Here is a 21,430-nt window from a genome sequence, read left to right as displayed (position 1 = left end):
GTTCTGTTCCATTTGTCTATATGCCTGTTCTTGTTCTAGTACCGGCTGTTTTGATTATAATGGCTTTGCAGTATAGTTGGATATTCAGTATTGTGATCCCTCCAGCTTTGTTCTTCTTTCTCAAGATTGCTGCAGCTATTTGGGGTCTCTTATGGTTACATATAAATTTTTGGAGTATTTGTTGTAGTTCTGGGAAGTATGCTGTTGGTATTTAATAGGGATTGAGTTGACTCTATAGATTACTTTGGGTAGTATGGACATTTTAATGATAATTCTTCTAATCCATGAACATGGTATACATTTTCATTTGTTTGTATCTTCCTCTGTTTCTTTGTTCCATGTCCTGTAGTTTTCCAAGTACAGTCTTTTACCTCCATCTTTAAGTTTATTTCTAGTTATTTTTGTTGTTTCAATGGTAAATGGGATTGTTTGTTTAGTTTCTCTTTCTGAGAATTAATTATTAGTGTATAAAAATGCCATTGATTTCTGGATGTTGATTTTGTATCCTGCTATCTTGCCGAATTCATTTATTAGTTTCCTGGTGGAGTCTTTAGGGTTTTCTATGTAAAGTATCATGTCATCTGTGAGTAATGAGAGTTTTACTTCCTCCTTTCCAACATGGATTCCTTTTATCTCTTCTTCTTGTCTGATTGCTGTGGCTAGGACTTACAGTACTATGTTTACTAAGAGTGGTGAAAGCGAATATCCCTGTCTTGTTCCTATTCTTAAGGGAAACACTTTTTTTGCCCGTTGAATATTATGTTGGCTGTAGATTTGTCATATATGGCCTTTATTATGTTGAGGTATGACCCCTCTATTCCCACTTTGCTAAGAGTTTTTAAAAAATATTTTTATTGATTTCAGAGAGGCAGGGAGAGGGACAGAGAGATAGAAACATCAACGATGAGAGAGAATCATTGATTGGCTGCCTCCTGTACGCCCCCTACTAGGTATTGAGTCCGCAACCCGGGGCATGTGCCCTTGACTGGAATTGAACCTAGGACCCTTCAGTCCGCAGGCCTGTGCTCTATCCACTGAGCCAAACCAGCTAGGGCTGCTGATTCATCAAAAGGTGCTGAATTTTGTCAAATGCTTTTTCTGCATCTATTGATATGATCATGTAATTTTTATCTTTCAGTTTATTAATGTAATGTATCATATTTATTGATTTGTGAATATTGTACTAGCCTTGCATCCCCGGAATAAATCCCACTTGATGATGGCATATGATCCTTTTAATATATTGCTGGATCTAATTTGCTAATATTTTGTTGAGGATTTTAGCATGTTTTCATCAGGGAAATTGGCACGTAATTTTCTTTACTTGTAGTGTCTTTATCTGGTTTTGGAATTAAGATAATGCTGGCTTTGTAAAAAGCTTGGAAGTATTCCTTCCTCTTTGATTTTTCGGAATAGTTTGAAGAGAATAGGTGTTAGTTCTTTGAATGTTTGGTAAACTTCTCCTGTAAATCCATCTGGTCCTAGGACTTTTGTTTGCTCGGAGTTTTGTGTTTTGTTTTTGTTTTAATATATTTTTATTGATTTCATAGAGGAAGGCAGAGGGAGAGAGAGTTAGAAACATCAATGATGAGAGAGAATCATTGATTGGCTGCCTTCTGCACGTCCCCACTGGGGATCGTACCCGCAACCTGAGCATATGCCCTGACTAGGAATCGAACCGTGACCTCCTGGTTCATAGGTTGATGCTGGATCACTGAGCCATGCCGGCCGGGCTTGCTAGGAGTTTTTAAATAACTGCTTCAATTTTATCAGTTGTTACTGGCCTATTCAGGTTTTCTGATTCTTCCTGATTGAGTTTTGGATGATTGTTTGGTTTAGGTATTTGTCCATTTTGCCCAGTTTATCTCATTTGTTGGCATATAGTTGTTCATAGTATTTACTTACAATCCTTTATATTTCTGTGGTTATATCATTTCTTTCATTTCTGATTTCATTATGTTTCTTGATGAGCCTGGCTAAGGGTTCATCAATCTTGTTTATCTTTTCAAAGAACCAGCTCTTAGATCCATTGTGGTTTTTTTTGTTTTGTTTTTTTTTACTTTTTTTTAAGTCTCTATGTCATTTATTTCTGCTCTGATCTGTATTATTTCCTTCCTTCTACTTCCTCTGGGCTTTTCTTGCTGTCCTCTTTCTAATTCATTTAGTTGTCCGGTTAGATAGCTTATTAGTGCTTTTTCTTGTTTCTTGAGGAACGCCTGTAATGCTATGAACTTCCCTCTCAGGACTGCTTTCACTGTGTCCCATAGGTTTTGGGTGGTTGTGTGTGTTTTTTCTTTTATTTCCAGGAAGATTTGAATTTCTTGACCTAATTGGTAACCCATTCATTGTTTAATAACATGCTATTTAGCTTCCATGTATTTGCGTGTTTTTGAGGTATTTTATTGTAGTTTATTGATTTCTAACTTCATGCCATTGTGATTCAGAAAGATGCTTGGTATTATATCAGTCTTCTTGAATTTGTATACATTTGTTTTGTGTCCAAACATGTGGTCTATCTTTGAGAATGTTTCTTGTGTACTTGAGAATAATGTATATTCTGTAGTTTTGGGGTGAAATGTTCTGTTAATATCAGTTAGATCCATCTGATCTATTGTGTCATTTAAGGCCTCTGTTTCCTTGTTTATTTTTTTGTCTGGAAGATCTAGCCAGTGAGATTTTAAAGTCCCCTACTAAGAATGTATTGCTGTCGATCTCTCCCTTAAAGTCCATCAAGAGTTTTTTTTATATATTTGGGTGCTCAAGTATTGGGTGCTTATATGTTTACAAGGGTTATGTTTTCTTGTTGAATCATTCCCTTTAGTATTATGTAGTGGCCTTCTTTGTCTCTTGTTATGGTCTTTGTTTTGACTGGCCAGGGCAAAACTTTTGTGTTTTAAAATATCTCCTTTCTCAAACATTTACTGAATGCTTATTATAAATAGCATATGTGTATACAAACATAAATGTGCATATTTACATATATGTGTATACATTATACATATAAATACATGCTTTATTCTTTAGGAAATATCCAGAATACAAAGTTAATATGATTATTATTATTCTCAAGATTAGAGTCTAGTAGGGTAAGGAAAAACCATTGTGCTCTACTATGATAATGACCTAATAAAACAAGAGGGAGTAAACCAGTGGTTCTCAACCTTCCTAATGCCGCGATCCTTTATTTTTTTTATTTATTTATTTTTTTGGTAACCCAACCATTGTTTAATACAGGGGTGGGCAAACTTTTTGACTCGAGGGCCACAATGGGTTCTTAAACTGGACCGGAGGGCCAGAACAAAAGCATGGATGGAGTGTTTGTGTGAACTAATATAAATTCAAAGTAAACATCATTACATAAAAGGGTACGGTCTTTTTTTTTTTAGTTTTATTCATTTCAAACGGGCCAGATCCGGCCCGCGGGCCGTAGTTTGCCCACAGCTGGTTTAATAGCATGCTATTCAGCTTCCAATTGTTTGAATTTTTTGGATTGTTTAGTTTATTTCTAATATTATGCCATTTTGGTCTTACAAGATGCTTGATATGATTTCAGTCTTCCTGAATTTGGAGAGACTTTGTCTGTGACCCAATATGTGGTCTGTCTTTGAAAATGTTCCATGTGGACTTGAGAAGAACGTGTATTCCATGGCTTGGGGGTGAATTGTTATGAAGATGTCAATTAAGTCCATCTGCTCTAGTTTGTCATTTAGGATTGCTATTTCTTTGCTGATTTTTTGTCCTCAGGATTTATCCAGTGAGTTCAGTGGGGTATTAAAGTCCCTTACTGTGATCGTATTGTTGATTTCTCCCTTGATATCTTCCAGGATTTTTTAATGTATTTGGGTTCTCCTGCATTGGGTGCATATATACTTATCGGGGTTATATCCTCTTGTTATATTGATCCCTTAGTATTATTAAGTGGCCTTCATTATCTCTTGTTATGGCCTTCACTTTGAGGTGTATTTTGTCAGATATAAGTATTGCTACCCCAGCTTTTTTTTCATTTCTATTTGCCTGAAATATATTTTTTCATCCCTTCACTTTCAGTCTGTGAGACTCCCTTGTTCTGAGGGAGGTGGGCCTCTTGTAGACAGCATATATATGGGTCATTTTTTTTTTTTTTTTTAATCCATTCAGCCACTTGATGTCTTTTGATTGGAGCATTTAGTCAGTTTATATTTAAAGTTATTATTGATAGGTACCTGTTTGTAGCCATTTTTATTCTTTGTGTGTCGGGGTCCAGCCCCAGCAGGTCCAGGGGTTCCCAAATGTGTGGATGGAGTCGTCGAAGAAGGAATGACACGGAGACAGCGTTCAGTTGATCAGCAGCCTAGCCATGTTATCCAGCCAGGTTCTAGCCAGGATCTCCAGCCAGGTTCTGTCGCCGTGATCCTTTAATACAGTTCCTCATGTTGTGGTGACCCCCAACCATAAAATTATTTTCGTTGCTACTTCATAACTGTAATTTTGCTACTGTAAACAATATGTAATTATATATGTGTTTTCCGATGGTCTTAGGCGACCCCTGTGAAAGGGTCATTCAACCCCCAAAGGGGTCGTGACCCACAGGTTGAGAACCGCTGGTAAATGAACTACCATTTAAAAGTTTTTGAAGACTTCTTAGAGGAAATGAAAATTGGGCTGAGTGTTAAAGGTCAGAATAGATGTTTAACCAGATAGTGTTTGGATAAGACAAGATGTTAAAAACTGGGAATATCATTTGGAATCGGAGTATAGGCAGAGAGGAGTCATTATAAGATTAGAAGCCTGGAGCCTGGCTGATGTGGCTCAGCAGTTGAGCATCTATCTATGAACCAGGAGGTCACACTTCGATTCTCAGTCAGGGCACATGCCTGGGTTGCAGGCTGGATCCCCAGTAGGAGGTGTGCAGGAGGCAGCTGATCAATGATCCTCTCTCATTATTGATGCTTTATCTCTCTCTCCCTCTCTTCCTCTCTGAAATCAATAACAGTATATTTAATTTTTTAAAATAAGGGGCGCGGGCCTGGGAATACTTGAGAAAGATAATGTCATTCTCAAATGAGCATGAAATGTGAAAGAGGGATGAATGTTCTGGGAAGAGCTGGAGTGAGGGAAAGGGATAGAAGGCTGTTGGCAGAAATTCAGGCAAGGAATAATGAGGATTAGAGGCCTCGATGGGCTGGAGATAGATGTCCAGAGCATGGTGACCAGGCAACTGATGAAATGGAGGTAAGTAGTGGAAACTGCTAAGCAGCTTAAGAAGGTCTCTTCCCTAGGAGCTAGTCTGTATTTTACAGCATTTGCTTTGGCTGCTTTATTTGACTTCTTTTGTAGATGATACACCTAGTTTTTATACACTTACAATTTTCTTGTTAATCTCTCTTCCAGGTAGATCTTTTACGGGCAGGAGAAGTTCCTAAACCTTTTCCAACACATTTTAAAGATTTGTGGGACAATAAGCATGTAAAGATGCCTTGTTCAGAACAAAACTTGTACCCTGTGGAAGATGAGGTAAAAACAAAGCTTATATTCCTTTAGTCTTTGGTAGTTTAGTACATTCTTGTTTGACTCTTGCTTCTATGATGCAAAAAAACTTAGAGTAGTTTTCTCATTTGTTTTTTTTTTTCTTTTCCTCAAAGAATGGTGAGCGAACTGCAGGGAGCAGGTGGGAACTCATTCAGACTGCACTTCTCAACAAATTCACAAGACCCCAAAACCTGAAGGTATAGTTCTTTTTGCGATTCTTGCCTCTTACATGCAGTTATTAGTGATGGGCCCTGTGTCTCCTCCCTCAAAGACATTTTTTGATCTTTAATGTACTCAGGTAACAGCATTATTTATATGCAAGGTGGTTTCTTTCTGAGGAACTCTATTTAGAGACATTCTTGGTTTCTATTCCATCACTAAGAAGCGAGTAGAAATATTAAGAGTTGTAAATGACTTGCCTGGAGCCACACAGAATAATTTGGAGAACCAGGAATTGGACTTCTGTTTCTTGATTCCCCATCCAATTTCCTTCCTTTCAAGCTTCTCTTTTATTTTGTTTTAGAATTATCGTGTTTCTGAAATGTCTTCAAAAGTAAATGAGGAAAGAATTATGACTTCAGCAGTATTTGCCCAAAGGGAAGCTGAGTTTCCTAATGATTAAAGTATACATTAAGCATTCTGTTTTTTATTGCTTTTAATATAGCTTCTAGCAGTTTAATAATTTATTAATCTAATATTTTGGCAATAATTTATTTTTTAAAATATTTCATTTACGACTGTAGGGGCATTCATTAGATCGCTTTTCTAATAGTTACTAGTAAAATGTGGGTGAGTATATGTTTATTTTTGACACTATGTAAACTTTGAAGTTTTATAACTAAACAGTAAGATATTTCTATACTTCCATGAAATTGGGTTTCTTTTTTGGGGGTGTTTCATTTTCTTTGAGAGACTTAATTTGTTGTGATAGTTTCTCAGGTTTTATACTGTTTTCCTTTTATACTTACAAGTTGTTCTTAAGTTTCCTATATCTTTCTCTAACTCCTGTGGGGTTTGTTTTTTTTTTTTTTTAAGGTGAAAAAACATTGATATATTGTGCCATACTGTATTTTGAAAATTTCCTTTCTTAGGGACAGTGGTTTTCAATTTTGTAATGTACTCCTTTTAAATGGAAGAATTTCTCCATGTCTACCAGAATTTACTTATTTTTAGTATAATGTTACATATGTACACACAAAAAACTAGATATAAATTCACACAAGTAGTGTAGAGCTATGTCAATTTGAAGTATTATGAAACATCATTTTGAGTTGTGTTCATTTCACAGTAAAAGCGATTTGTAGTCAGTATTTCCTTTTTGCACAAAAGATTTTTTTCGTTTTTTGTTTTTTAGCAACATATTGCAGCTTTATTAGATTTTCCCATTTTACTGGCTATTTGGGCTCAACAGAGGCCTACTCCTATAACTTTATCTTCAAGGTGTCACAGTACAGTATATAGCATGAAATCTAATTAGCCGCACAAGATTAGTCTTGTCAACACAAGCAGTCATCAGCATCACAGATGCAGCAGCCTCCTGTTTTATAATGATTCGGTCACCCATGTAAAGATATTGCTACTATTGTGCAAGTTTTTATTCCAGAAAAGTTTCCCAGACCAGGACTAATTAATGACAGATACTAGCTGATGCCATTTTGCAGATTAAGTCAAAACTCTGCCTTATATTTAGAATGAGAAAGGTAGCAAGTTTATGAACAATTACTTTTTTCTTTTGGGTCCCTATTCCTACACTGCCACACATATTCTCTCCTCAGTGTGTCCCTTATTCAATCACCTAACATCCTGACATGACCCATGGATACTCTCCAAGTAAGAGTGGTGTTTAGGATTTTGTTCAGTGCAGGGGAATGGGGTAGAGCAGGGGTGGGCAAACTTTTTGACTCGAGGGCCACAATGGGTTCTTAAGCTGGACTGGAGGGCCGGAACAAAAGCATGGATGGAGTGTTTGTGTGAACTAATATAAATTCAAAGTAAACATCATTACATAAAAGGGTATGGTCTTTTTTTTTTTTTAGTTTTATTCATTTCAAACGGGCGGGATCCAGCCCTCGGGCCGTAGTTTGCCCACGGCTGGGCTAGAGGGTGAATGGACAATGTGACAAAAGGGGCAAAAAGGAATCCTTCTGAATAATAAAAATGTTCTTCATGACACCTCTCAGTGTAAAGAAGTTTATTCTGATGATTAAAGACTTGTGTGACTGAGTAAGGCAGTTTCTTGAACTATCCCCACCCACTAATTTCCCTAAAAATCTGTGGGACAACCAGGGAGGAAGCATATACATTCCTTTCCAAATGGGGACCATGTGACTCCTCCCAGAAGGTAATTTTACCATACTGGCTCCTGACGCAGGAGCCTCCGTCAGCCATTTGCAATGGGCAGTTACAGCTGCACACTTTGGAACCTGTCAGGCCTCTGAGTCTTTTTGTTGTTAATCCTCATCTGAGGATATTTTTTCACTGATTTTTATTTTTATTTTTTAAAATACATTTTATTTATTTTTTTACAGAGAGGAAGGGGGAGGGATAGAGAGTTAGAAACATCCATGAGAGAGAAACATTGATCAGCTGCCTCCTGCACACCCCCTACTGGGGATGTGCCCGAAACCAAGGTACATGCCCTTGACTGGAATTGAACCTGGGACCTTTCAGTCTGCAGGCCGACGCTCTAGCCCAGGGGTGGGCAAACTTTTTGACTCGAGGGCCACAATGGGTTCTTAAACTGGACCGGAGGGCCGGAACAAAAGCATGGATGGAGTATTTGTGTGAACTAATATAAATTCAAAGTAAACATCATTACATAAAAGGGTACGGTCTTTTTTTTTTTTAGTTTTATTCATTTCAAACGGGCCTGATTCGGCCCGCGGGCCGTAGTTTGCCCCCGGCTGCTCTAGCCACTGAGCCAAACCGGTTAGGGCTTTTCATTGATTTTTAGAGAGAGTGGAAGGTAGGAGGGAGACAGAGAGAAACATTGATGTGAGAGGAACAATTGATTGGTTCCCTCCCACATGTGCCCCTGACTGCGGCCGGAATCGAACCCGAGGCCCTTCAGTGTGCAGGCTGATGCTCTTTCCAGTGAGCCAAATCAACTAGGGCAGGTTTCTGAGTCTTGGTGTCTGAAGAGCATTTCAGTCCATTTCTATTTCAGTAAGGGTCATTGGAGTCTACCGTTTGATAACAGCCCTTGGTCTAAATTTAATGGCCTCCTGCTGATTCCAGTATCCTGGCAGGTGTTCACAGCATCTGTCACATTCTTATAGGACTTCGGAGCCTCTTCCATAAACAGTTTGGGTGAGGCAGCACGAATTGCAATTCCCATATCTGCCAATTTGTCTAAGGCATCCTGGAAATCTAAATCAACGTCAAGATTTTGCTGGGGACAGTGCACAGCAGGTTGTTCCAAAGGTCTCTGTCATGTCCTGGTCAGTGCCAATAAGAACATAACTGTGGGTTCCCATGGTGCCACCAATGAGCACTGGTTGTCCAGTGAGTTGATAATCAACAGCAGTGAGGGGATGGTGAGGAAGGAAAGCTCAGCTGGATCCCTTTATGTGAACTAACAGGTCCATTGTTTTCCGTCCACCGCATGCTATTCGATTTTGGAGATATTGTGAGAGACATCATAGATCACATGTAGGTCCAAGTCATCAGGGGCTGTACTGAAGACCTTAGCAAAAGCCTGACAGGTTAAGAAGGTCATGGAAGAGCATAGTTCCCTGCCGCTGCCATTCTCTTCAGGTAGTCCTGACCTTCTGGAGAAACTATTTGAATGCAAGCCAACAGATGATCATTGACTATAATCTTGTCTCTCTTCCTGGCTTTTTCCATAGCAACTAGGGCATCTGGGGCTACTGGGTGGCCAAGCCTCTGCTTCCACTGTGGATCATCTCACACACCCATCCATTATGGTCAGTGCCCCTCTTCGTAGCAGCATACTCATTGAAAATCTCATCCACAACTTGAATTTCTGCATAGTGGTTACCTGCTCGCGGGGTCACCAACTGAGGAAGGCCTATTTTTTTAGCTCTTGCAGAGACTTTATGAGGTCAGCTGGTAGCATTCTCACAGTGCTCCTCACAGTGCGCCTTGTCTTCGGCCCAGGCATAGTCTTCTCTTATTGACCAGTCCACACCGGTCTCCAAGGCTTCCTCCAAGCCTTTGGCATTCATTGGGATGATACCTTTGAATCCCACCCCAACAGGAATGTGGTCAAACATAGCTTGTGCAAGGTGCTCCTTCATAGGTGGGACTTCACTTTCATCTACATTGGTTCTTAGCAAGTGGACACCGCATTTAATGTAAAATCTGATGTCACCTGGGGCACCACTGCTTCAGGGTCATTCATATCAAAGGCTGCCATAATCACAATAGCAAATCCATAACCTGCGACAGGCATTTTCTTAATTCCTCAAATTGTAACGTTCCCAGAGCATCATTCAACAGAAAACTCCTTCAACCTACATGTTGGACACAAAGCCCTACTTGATTCTCCAGCAGTTTTGTGTTTTTTTTTAATTCTTTTATTAAAAATTGATTTTTAGAGAGAGAGGACGGGAAAAAGAGAGAAAGCGAGAAACATCACTGTAAGAGGGAAACATGGGTCGCCTGCCTCCCGCACGCCTCCTACCAGGGATCGAGCCCGAAACCCAGGCATGTACTCTGGGACTTGAACTGGCAATCTTTTGGTGTATGGGACAATGTCCAACCTACTGAGCCACACCTACCAGGGCTCTCTAGCAGTTTTTATTGATCTTTTTTTCTTTATTTTGTTTTTTGAATTTTTTTGTTACTCCTCACCTGAGGATATTTTTCCCATTGATTTTTAGAGAGAGTAGAAGGGAGGAAGGAAGAGGGAGAAGGAGAAGGGGGGGGGGGAGAGAGAGAGAGAGAGAGAGAGAGAGAGAGAGAGAGAGAGAGAGAGAGAAAGAGAAAGAGAGAAAGAGAGAGAAAGAGAAAGAAAGAAAAACATTGATGTGAAAGAAACACTTTGATTAGTTGCCTCCTGCATGGACCCGACCAGGGAAGGGGATGGAACCTGCAACCAAGATATGTGCCCTTGATCGGGAATCGAACCCGAGACCATTTGGTGTACAGGCCAACACTCTAGCCCAGCCGTGGGCAAACTATGGCCCGCGGGCCGAAATGAATAAAACTAAAAAAAAAAAAAAAAAGACCATACCCTTTTATGTAATGATGTTTACTTTGAATTTATATTAGTTCACACAAACACTCCATACATGCTTTTGTTCCGGCCCTCCGGTCCAGTTTAAGAACCCATTGTGGCCCTCGAGTCAAAAAGTTTGCCCACCCCTGCTAGCCACTTAGCAACATTGCCCTGAGCTTTATTGATTTTTTCTAAGAACTGCAGCTCATCATTATAGTTGTGGCTCTCATAGCTGCCACCAAGTTAGCAACTCCTGGCTCCCCTTTGAAGAGAATGGCTGTGCTGTCCGTTGCCTGAAGCACCACCTTCTGCACATAAGTTTTTTAACCACTGTTTTGAACCCCAAAGTAATATGCTGAGAAACTTAAAAAAAAAAAATACTGTATCAAGAAAAAATTTTCATTTTGTATTTGTTACTTTTCTTTCTAAGCACAGTTGGTGAATGTTGGTAGATGCAAAGATGGGATCTGTGTGCAGAACATTAACTTGTAAATACCAGGTGTATCATTTACTAAAGCGGATTTTTTCTTTAATAGATGGAGTTACACATATGTTGATATATATGCGATTTGATATGTATGCTATTTTATTGTATTGACAGCAAGCTTCAAAACTTCATATGTCAAATTTGCTGAAGGTGTTAACATCATAGATATTTTTACGCTTAAAAATGTCAAATTTCATGCCAAAAAAAGCATTTGCAGGAAGTTTTAATTCATTACTTTATTTTGAAGAAAAAATTATTGTATACTTCGGGAAGCTTATGGTGAACATACTCCATCTCAAGATACTTATGAACTCTGAATTAAATGCTTTAAAAGTGATGATTTAAAAAAAAAAAAGTGATGATTACGATGTGAAAGACAAAGAACGTCCAGGTCAACTGAAAAAGTTTGAAGACCAACAATTACAAGCATTATTGAATGAAGATGTGTGTCAAACTCAAACACAACTTGCAGAAAGAGTGAACGTTGCTCAGCAAACCATTTCCGATCTTTTACAAGCAATGGGAAAGATTTTAAAGGAAAGAAAATGGGTGCCACATCAACTGAATGAAAGACAAATGGAAAACCGAAAAGTCATCAGGAAAATGTTGTTTCAACGGCACGAAAGAAAGTCTTTATTGCATCGAATTGTGACTGGCGATGAAAAGTGGATTTATTTTGAGAATCCCAAACACACAAAATCATGGGTTAATCCAGGTCAACCATCAACAACGACTGCAAAGCCAAATTGCTTCGGAAGGAAGACAATGCTCTGCGTTTGGTGGGATCAGGAAGGTGTGGTGTATTATGGGCTTCTAAAACCAGGTGAAACCATTAATACTGATCTCTACAGACAACAAATAATCAATTTGAACCATGCTTTGAACCTGAAACCACCAGAATGTGCCAGAAGACATGGCAAAGTAATTTAACTTCATGATGACGCACCATCAAACACTTCAAAACCAGTTAAAGACACGTTAAAAGATCTTGCCTGGGAAGTATTAACACACCCACCAGACCTTGCTCCTTCAGATTACCACTTGTTCCGATCTGTGGCACATGCACTTTCTGAGCAGCACTTCAAAACGTACGAAGAAGTGGAAAATTGGGTCTCTGAATGGTTTGTCTCAAAACAAGAAAAGTTCTATTGGGACGGTATCCACAAATTACCTGAAAGATGGGGGGAATGTGTAGCTAGCGATGGACATTACTTTGAATAAAGCACTTCTAATGTTTCTCTTGAAATTATCGTGCTTTCTTTTATTACAAAATCTGCCATTATTAACTGGTACACCTAGTAAATATGATAGTGGTAGATAGTCTTTGGTTTGACATCCTGTACTACAGTGGATCTTAGAATGGCTCAATCTTCTGATCATTTTTATCTATTTCAAGTACCAGCTTTCGTTCCTACAGTGTGTTGTCTTTTGGCTATTGTATTCTAAAACCACAGTTTAATAATATAAACTCAAAAATACCAAAACAGGCCATCCAAGAGTACTATCTAAACTCTTTTTGAGAAACACTGTCTTAGTGCCTTTATGGCCTAAAAACAGGATTATTGAGAATTTTCCAATTTTTTTTTTTAAAGCTTAAATGCAGAATAATCATAGTATTTTAAATTACATTGTCCACTCACCTTTTTAGCAATTCCTTAGTGTTCCATGATTACTTTAGGAAGGATAACTGCTTTAATCTGAATTTCCCTTGTTTATTTTACAGTGGATTCAGCAGAACAGAGTAATCTATTGAGCATTCTTCTATAATTGTTTCCTTTGTTGAAAGAACGATGCGGGTTGGGCAAAAGTAGGTTTACAGTTGTGAGTACGTGAAACACAGAGTTTATTCTTGTATTATTATTTACTACTAGGAGCCCAGTGCACGAAATTCATGCACATTAAAAGGGAATTAATTAGCGGAGATACTTTAATATTGCTATTTGCCCTTTCTCTATAGTAGAAGTGTGAGAGATGAAAGGAAATTAGTAAAATGTGTATGAAAATAATATATAAATTTATTAATAAATAAACAGTAACAAAAGGATATAACAACAGAGGCATGATATAAAAAACGATAAAAACATGATATGAAAACAACAGTGATGCAAACAATGACTGATAAAGTGATTAAACTTATTCTAATATCTCCCTGTACACCACATTAAGAGTGAAAACACTTTCAGAGTGCTTGACTAATTTCCCTTGTGATGAAGATTTTAGAACTTTAACATCACATGCTCTTCAAATTCGAGAGAAAGCAACATATAACTGACCATGTGTGAAAACGGGTTCAGGTAGGAATATGCCTACTCTGTCTAGAGTTTGTCCTTGTGATTTATTAATAGTCATCACAAATGCTGGCATCACAGTGAATCAATTTAAATGGGAGGCCAGTGTCAGATGGGGACAAATTAATTCTTGGAATGAGAATAACCTCTTCCTCTGCGGATCCTGTTAATACTTCAGCTTCAATAATGTTAGGTCGTAATCTTTTGATAATAAATCTGGTACCATTACAAAGACCCCATTTACTATTGAGATTTCTCAATAGCATGATGATTGCACCCACTTTCTTTTTTTTTTTTTTTTTCTTAAACTGTATTTTTTTTTTTGCTTTAGTTGCTCTTTTTTTTTAAATTAAATCTTTATTGTTCAGATTATTACATTTGTTCCTCTTTTTCCCCCCCATAACTCCCCTCCTCCCAGTTCCCGCCCAACCCTCCGCCCTCACTCCCCACCCACTGTCCTCATCCATAGGTGCACGATTTTTGTCCAGTCTCTTCCCCCATCTCCCACACCCCTTTCCCCCCGCAAGAATAGTCAGTCCATTCCCTTTCTATGTCCCTGATTCTATTATAATCACCAGTTCATTCTGTTCATCAGATTATTTATTCACTTGATTCTTAGATTCTCTTGTTGATAGATGCATATTTGTTGTTCATAATTTGTATCTTTATCTTTTTCTTCCTCTTCCTCTTCTTAAAGGATACCTTTCATATAATCCTGGTTTGGTGGTGATGAACTCCTTTAGCTTTTCCTTATCTGTGAAGCTCTTTATCTGACCTTCAATTCTGAATGATAGCTTTGCTGGATAAAGTAATCTTGGTTGTAGGTTCTTGGTATTCATCACTTTGAATATTTCTTGCCACTCCCTTCTGGCCTGCAAAGTTTCTGTTGAGAAATCAGCTGACAGCCGTATGGGTATTCCCTTGTAGGTAACTGAGTTTCTTTCTCTTGCTGTTTTTAAGATTCTCTCTTTATCTTTTGCTCTTGGCATTTTAATTATGATGTGTCTTGGTGTGGTCCTCTTTGGATTCCTTTTGTTTGGGGTCCTCCGCGCTTCTTGGACCTGTAAGTCCATTTCTTTCACCAGGTGGGGGAAGTTTTCTGTCATTATTTCTTCAAAGAGGTTTTCAATATCTTGCTCTCTCTCATCTTCTGGCACCCCTATAATTCTGATGTTGGTACGCTTGAAGCTGTCCCAGAGGCTCCTTACACTATCCTCGCATTTTTGGATTCTTTTTTCATTTTGCTTTTCCGGTTGGGTGTTTTTTGCTTCCTCGCATTTCAAATCATTGACTTGATTCTTGCGGTCCTCTGGTCTGCTGTCGGGAGTCTGTATAATATTCGTTATTTCAGTCGGTGTATGCTTAATTTCTAGTTGGTTCCCCATCATAACATCGAGGGTCTCATTAGTTTTCTTGTAGATCTCATTAAGTTTATCGGCGGCTTCTAAACAGTTCTTGAGAGACCTTAAAAGTGTGGTTCTGAACTCTATATCTTCCATTGACAATTTTGTCCTGTTTCTTTGTCTCCGCAGTTTGTTACGCTTCCTTGGTGCACCCCCTAGTGGTCTTTGTGCGCAGTCTTGTAGTTAAGCCTTCATTGTTGTAGCTAATACCAGGGAGGGTTTGACCTCCAGGCCAAGTGGCTATGAGAATCAGCTGTGTCTGCAGTGAGAGAACTTCTGTCCTCTAGGGAGGTGCTAATCTAGCCTTTGCCTGAGGCTATCTGGCAAATGCCTATGTGCAGGGCTTGGGTGGGGCGGGTCACACAGGGTCAATAGGGTGGGCCGGAGAGAGCAGTTATGGCGGCTCTCAGTCCTGTCCCCAGGGGCTCTGCCTCTCTGAGTTCCAGCACCCGCTGCAAACCTCGGAGAGAAAGCTGCACTCGCTCTGACCAAAGCCAGACAGTCCCGCTTCTCCCGTTTGAGTCTGGGTCCCTAAAGACTCGCCTGTATCTGGAGCTCAGAGTCTGCGACTCCCTCCCGATTGAAAACGCCAACCACGCCCTCCGCCGCCAGCCCGCTCCGCGCACTCCGCACCTCAGAATTTGACTTCAGCACTGCGCCTCCTCTGAGTGTCCGTATGCGTTTCTCTTTCCTCCTAGTTGTAGGACTTCCACTCAGCCAGCGTTCCTGTGGTTCTGGGTGATGTCCGTTCCGTTTTTTAGTTTCACTTTTGAAGTAGTTGTTCAAGGCAGCAAACTCCGGCATTAACCTATGCCGCCATCTTGGTTCTCTGCACCCACTTTCAATTTTAATTTATGACATGGTATTCCCGAAGGAGTAATACTATTAAGAAATTCGATGGGAAAATTTTCCTTTTCAGCATCATCTGTGGAATCAGTGGAATCATCATCCAAATATGTGTGAAAATCTCCATCGAGTATATCCAAATTTTCTTCATTTAATTTTTGAACATGCTCATTTTTTGGACAAAGAATTGCACGTTTAGATATATTTTTAATATTATCTACAGATATAGTATTTCCAAAGGTAGCTTTAATAATAGATCCATTACAAATCATTTCACAGGGGATTTCAATAATAACCATTCCTAAATGAAAACTGCTATCAAGTTTGCCATCTCCAAGTTTTACTAACAATCCACTATAAGCAGAATCCTCTGATCTCATATTTGTTGTAAGAGACAACTTTCTGAAACATCCCCAAACATTGCAGTACTTTAAACTCGTTTGTACTATGGCCGATCACATTGAGACATTGTCAAAAATCTCCTCCAAGAAGGAGAACTTTCCCACCAAATACAACATTCAAATTTCTCTTTGTAATCTGTCTATGGCGTTTATAGCATGACTGGATGCCATGGTGCATTCATCAATAATGAGAAGTTGGGCCTTTTTAATAGTTTTAGCAACTTCACTGTTTATATTGAGTCTAGAAATTGAAGTTTCATTTAATGGAATCGGTAATTTATATTGGAAATGAAAGGTGCTTCCACCGAGAAGTAAATTTGCAGCAATTCCTGTAGATGCTGTGGGTAAAACAGTACCACCACGACCTCTAATATAATGTATTAAAACTTTACACAGATATGCAGGTGAATAGGATTCCTAGTTGGCAGGCCCCTGACAGCTAGCTGGCCACCTGTCAATTCTGTGAGGAATGGGGCTCCCTCCTCCCTCCTGTCAGGGTCCAGGGTGCAGGTGAATGGGGTTCCTGGCTGGCAGGCCACTGACAGCGAGCTATCCAACAGCAGATTTTGTGAGGAATGGGCCTGGTTTGAAGGCCGGCCACGTCCCCAGTTGGGCCAGACCCAGAGTTGTACCACGCTGTGGCTTCTGCCTCAGCAACTAAGGACTGCCTGCTGCTGGGCGCTCCTGGTGCTCCGAGGGTGGGTTCTTCCCTCAGGCCTCGTGGGAAACAGCTTGGTGAGGCGAAGCCCTTGGCAAGGCAACCCAGGAACCACGCTCTGCTCTGAGGCGGGTTCCTGCCTGAAACCTCGCCCTCCGGGGAAACAGCTGGGGGAGGGTGCAGCTGTTTCCAAGACAACCCCTACAGGACTGACTTCCTTCTGGTTGGTCGAGCTTCTGGCCATGATGTTACACCAAGGGTTTTTATATAAGTAGATTGTATTTTCCATATGAACAACAGTAAGCCTACTTTTGCCCCACCCTGTAAATATACTCTTTTTGCTGTTTTTATGCATTTGGTGTTGATTTAAGAGAGCTTAGAGATGTTAAAATTTTAAAAGGAGCAATGTCCTCAAAAGTTGATTTACGTAGTAATATTTCTGTAAGTGAAGTGTCGGATAATTTGCAAGGGTGGACTTCTTTGTGCTTTACTGAATTGTGCTATCATGATTTATGAACTAAAAACTCACTTAGAAATTGATAGCTTGAATAGAGAATGATAGGAGACCTCATAGTAGACTACTTTTGAGACCTGAAGACTGAAGTAAAAGTAGATGTTAAGAGTTAATACTAATTATAAAACCCCATTAAATAAGAGTGTAAACGCTACTTAAAGTGTTTTTTCTTATCAACTTTGAGGAATAATTTACATATAAGAAAGTGCATGTTTTTAAAATATGTAATCTGCTGAGGTTTGCATACATCTGTTAAGTCCCCACTACAGTCAAGATACAGAATGTTCCTGTCACCACCAAAGATTCCTCTTGCCCCTTTGTGGTTGAGTCTTCTTTCTGCACTGGTGCCAGTCAACTATTGATCTGCTTTTTTCAGTGTGTTTCCATTTTTACATGAATGGATTCACATAGTATGTAGAATGAAGATTTTTGAGATTTATCCATGTTGTTTTGTGTATCAGCTATATGCGTTTGTCCCAGTATATGCATTGTTTGTCCATTCACCTGTTGATAGACACTGCTATTTAATACTTTGAGGTTCTGAAATCAGTTACAAGCGATTAGAAAAAAAAAATTCTTCAAATTTTTTTTCTCTCTTTCTAATGGAAAATCTTATATTATGGCTGTGAGAGAAAAATAAATTTTTTTGGCCATGTTATTTTATGGTTGATACCCCCATCTCCTTTTTGAAAGAACGTGAATATCCCCTGATTCCAAGTAAATAATACACACTTGTTGGCTCAGTTTTTAACCTAGATAGATGCATGGTGATTATTTATATGGCATGAAGTATTTTTTAGGAAGCTCTTTGGCAGAGTTAATTTTTTAAAACTTCTTTAGTGATGAAGAAATTTGGAAGATTTGTAGTAATGATCTAACCGTGTTTTTCAGATTTACCTACACTTACAGTAAAACAAATTTGGGGGTATGTATTATAAGTATTAACAGTTATTTATAAATTCTACATATTTATTACTTTATTGAGATATACACATTATAAAATATAATCAAAATGGAAATTTAAAAGAAATGAAATAAAACATAATTGTAAATAACAGTTCTTTCTGCAAAATGGATTGTCTTATGCATAACCTACTCTAAGGTTAAAAAAACAAAATTCAACTGAGTACATTTTAAAGATCTTAACAGCTTTATTCAACAATTCATGAATTTGGGCAACAGATAGAAAGGAGCTCCAAGGAGCTGTGCAAGATAAAGGCTTATAAAAACGAAGGGAGTGGGAACAAGGAAGTTATAGTAGCAAAATGGATTGGTTGTTGCAAGGTCACTTTCCTTCAGGGAATGGCAAGGGTCTATCAGGCAGATAACCTCACTAGTGCCATCCAGGTGATTCCTGATTGACTGGTTTAAGATTCTGTTTGTGGGAGAGCCAAAACTGTAATTAAGTTTGGTTTGGTGACGTGGGGTTCAGCATGTGTCTCTGTTTTGGGGACTATTGTCTTATTTTTAATACGACTAACCAGTTATAAAGTACTGCCTATTCCGACAGTTAAATGTTATACCAGTAGATGGCGAACTATTTTAACTTTTCATTCTACATAAATCCTTAGTTTGTGTGAACTGCTGGGGGAAGATACTATTAATATATAGCTTATAAAAATAGTGGATAATAAAGGAAAAATACCATTTTGTGCTTTGTGGCAATGTCTCTCAATTATTTTTTTATTATTGCCCTTTCCATCAGGGATCCTTTTCTCATATTTGTTTCCTAATTTACTGTCCCTATGACCTTAAAATTTTATATATATATATATATATATATATATATATATATAGAGAGAGAGAGAGAGAGAGAGAGAGAGAGAGAGAGAGAGAATTCAGAGAGGAAGGGAGAGGGAGAGAGATAGGAATATCAATGATGAGAGAGAATCATTGATTGGCTGCCACCTGCACACCCCATACTGGGGATCGAGCCTGCAACCTGGGCATGTTCCCTGACCGGGAATCTAACCATGACCTCTTGGTTCATAGGTCGACATTCAACCACTGAGCCACACAGGCCGGACTGAAATTTTAATACTGTAAATATACTGTATATCTGTATATGTAGTGTGACCCTTTTAATGTCCAGAAATCATAATATTTTATTTTTTAATCCCCAATATCTAATTTTTGTCTACTTAATTTGTATTAATTACCTCTATTTAGAAGGTATGCTTTAGAATAATTATGTTTTTCCCTTAATCCTTGACTTATCTCATATTTCTTAAGTAAATAATAAGTTAGTATGCATTCTGATGGTTCATAGCTACTTATGTGGAACAGTTAATGGTAGGAGGAAGTTTGTCCAGCATTAAGAAATTTACTGGAAGTAGTTCATTAAGAAGACAGTCTAGTCATAGATAATTCACTTGACTCTATGATGAGGTTTTCTTTATGTTTTTTTCCATAGGATGCTATTCTGAAATACAATGTGGCATATTCTAAGAAATGGGACTTTACAGCTTTGGTTGATTTCTGGGATAAGGTAAGAGTATGCTTATTTCTTTAATTGTGAAAATAATATGACAACTATAAAAAAGTTTAAGAAAAATATCTGGAATTCTGTCACATTAACACAATTATCTTTTATTTTCGTGAAAAATATTTCCTGTTATTTTATATGCATTTATAGGAACTAATTTTGAATTTTGTTTTATTCTCTTTTTCTTTTATAATTTTGTACCAGTATCAACATTATCAGTAGCTGCATATTTTATAACTAGTTTTTGAGATTTTAATGATTCCCATATTCTCAGACATCTAGGTTGTATTTAGTTTATGTACACACACACACACACACGCACATGCACATACATGCACCCCCCCCCCCCCACACACACACACAGATACATATACAGTTATGTGCCACTTAACAAATGGGATGCATTCTGAGAAATGAATCTTTAGGTGATTTTGTTGTCGTATGAACATCATAGATGTTTTATACTTACACAAACCTAGATGATATAACCTACTATACATCTAGGCTATTTCTTACAGCCTATTGTTCTTAGGCTACAAGCCTGTGCAACATGTTACTGTACAAAATAAAACAGCATGAGATTAAATCACATACAAGAACCACAGTGCTCGTACCAACACCCTCCTAACTTCTAGCAACCACTAATCTTCTCCATCTCTATAATTTTGTTACCCTTTTTATTGTTGAGTAGTATTCCATGACATTGATATATCATAATTTGTTTAATCATAGTCACATTTCAGGACATTTGGGTTGTTTCCAGTTTTTGGCTGTTACAACAAATCTACCATGTACTGTTGTGTGCAGGTTTTTACATGAACATACGTTTTTATTTCTCTGAGATAAATGCCCAAGAGTGTGTTTGTCAAATTGATAAGTGTATTTTCAGTTTTAGAAGAAAATGCCAGTATACTTTTGCTAAGTAAGCCTCCCAAAGAAAAATACTTTATATACAATCTTGAAAAATTTTTTCTCAGATTCATTCATATTATGTATGCTTCGTTTACAAATAATAGAAATAATAATTTTTGAAATGGAAACATTTTGAAGTATTTTCAGTATTACATAACTTTGATTTACCTAATAGAGAGTAATTATTGAACTTTGAATATGTCCTATATTTTTATACTAGAGGCCCAGTGCACGAGTTCGTGCACGGGTGGGGTCCCTTGGCTCGGCCTGTGGGGATTGGGCTGAAACTGGCAGTCCAATGCCACCTGCTGCTCCTGCCTGCTGCTCCCACTCATCCCAGCCCCACTGTGCCTGCCACTGGCTCATGTTCAATCAGTCCCAACAGGGAGAGGCTTGCGCCGTTGCAGCGGCACTCGCCAGTCGTGAGCCCCATGTCTGGCGCCCGGTGGTCAGCTGAGCAGCACTCCCACTGTGGGAACGCACTGACCACGAGGGGGCAGCTCCTGTGTTGAGCGTCTGCCCCCTGGTGGTCAGTGTGCATCATAGCGACTGGTCAGTCACTTAGGCTTTTATATATATAGATAGGTCAGTCACTTAGGCTTTTATATATATAGATAGATAGATAGATAGATAGATTAGATATAGATATAGATATAGATACATAGGTATATAGATATATAGATATATAAATATACACGTATATACATGTATGTGTGTGTGTGAGTGTGTGTGTGTATGTGTATATA

The 21,430-nt window shown here is 38.6% G+C and overlaps 1 protein-coding gene across 5 annotated transcripts in view; it reads left to right on the top strand.

Moving 5' to 3' along the window:
- PARG (poly(ADP-ribose) glycohydrolase) overlaps window positions 1-21,430 on the top strand; it is a 186,767-nt gene that overhangs the window by 14,372 nt on the left and 150,965 nt on the right. For all 5 annotated transcript variants that reach the window (XR_004975221.1, XM_036356035.1, XM_036356033.1 and 2 more), the window contains 3 exons: window positions 5,371-5,493; window positions 5,622-5,705; window positions 19,701-19,775. Coding sequence is in view for 4 of the 5 variants with exons in the window: in XM_036356035.1 (XP_036211928.1) it covers window positions 5,371-5,493; window positions 5,622-5,705; window positions 19,701-19,775 (282 nt within the window). In the remaining variant the exon portion in view is untranslated. The remainder of the gene's footprint in view (window positions 1-5,370; window positions 5,494-5,621; window positions 5,706-19,700; window positions 19,776-21,430) is intronic.

Source organism: Myotis myotis, unplaced genomic scaffold (genome assembly GCF_014108235.1).
Source record: "Myotis myotis isolate mMyoMyo1 unplaced genomic scaffold, mMyoMyo1.p scaffold_m19_p_24, whole genome shotgun sequence".
NCBI classification, from domain to species: Eukaryota; Metazoa; Chordata; class Mammalia; order Chiroptera; family Vespertilionidae; genus Myotis; species Myotis myotis.
Note: the sequence above shows the minus strand (reverse complement) of the source record. Positions and strands in the feature narration are given on the sequence as shown.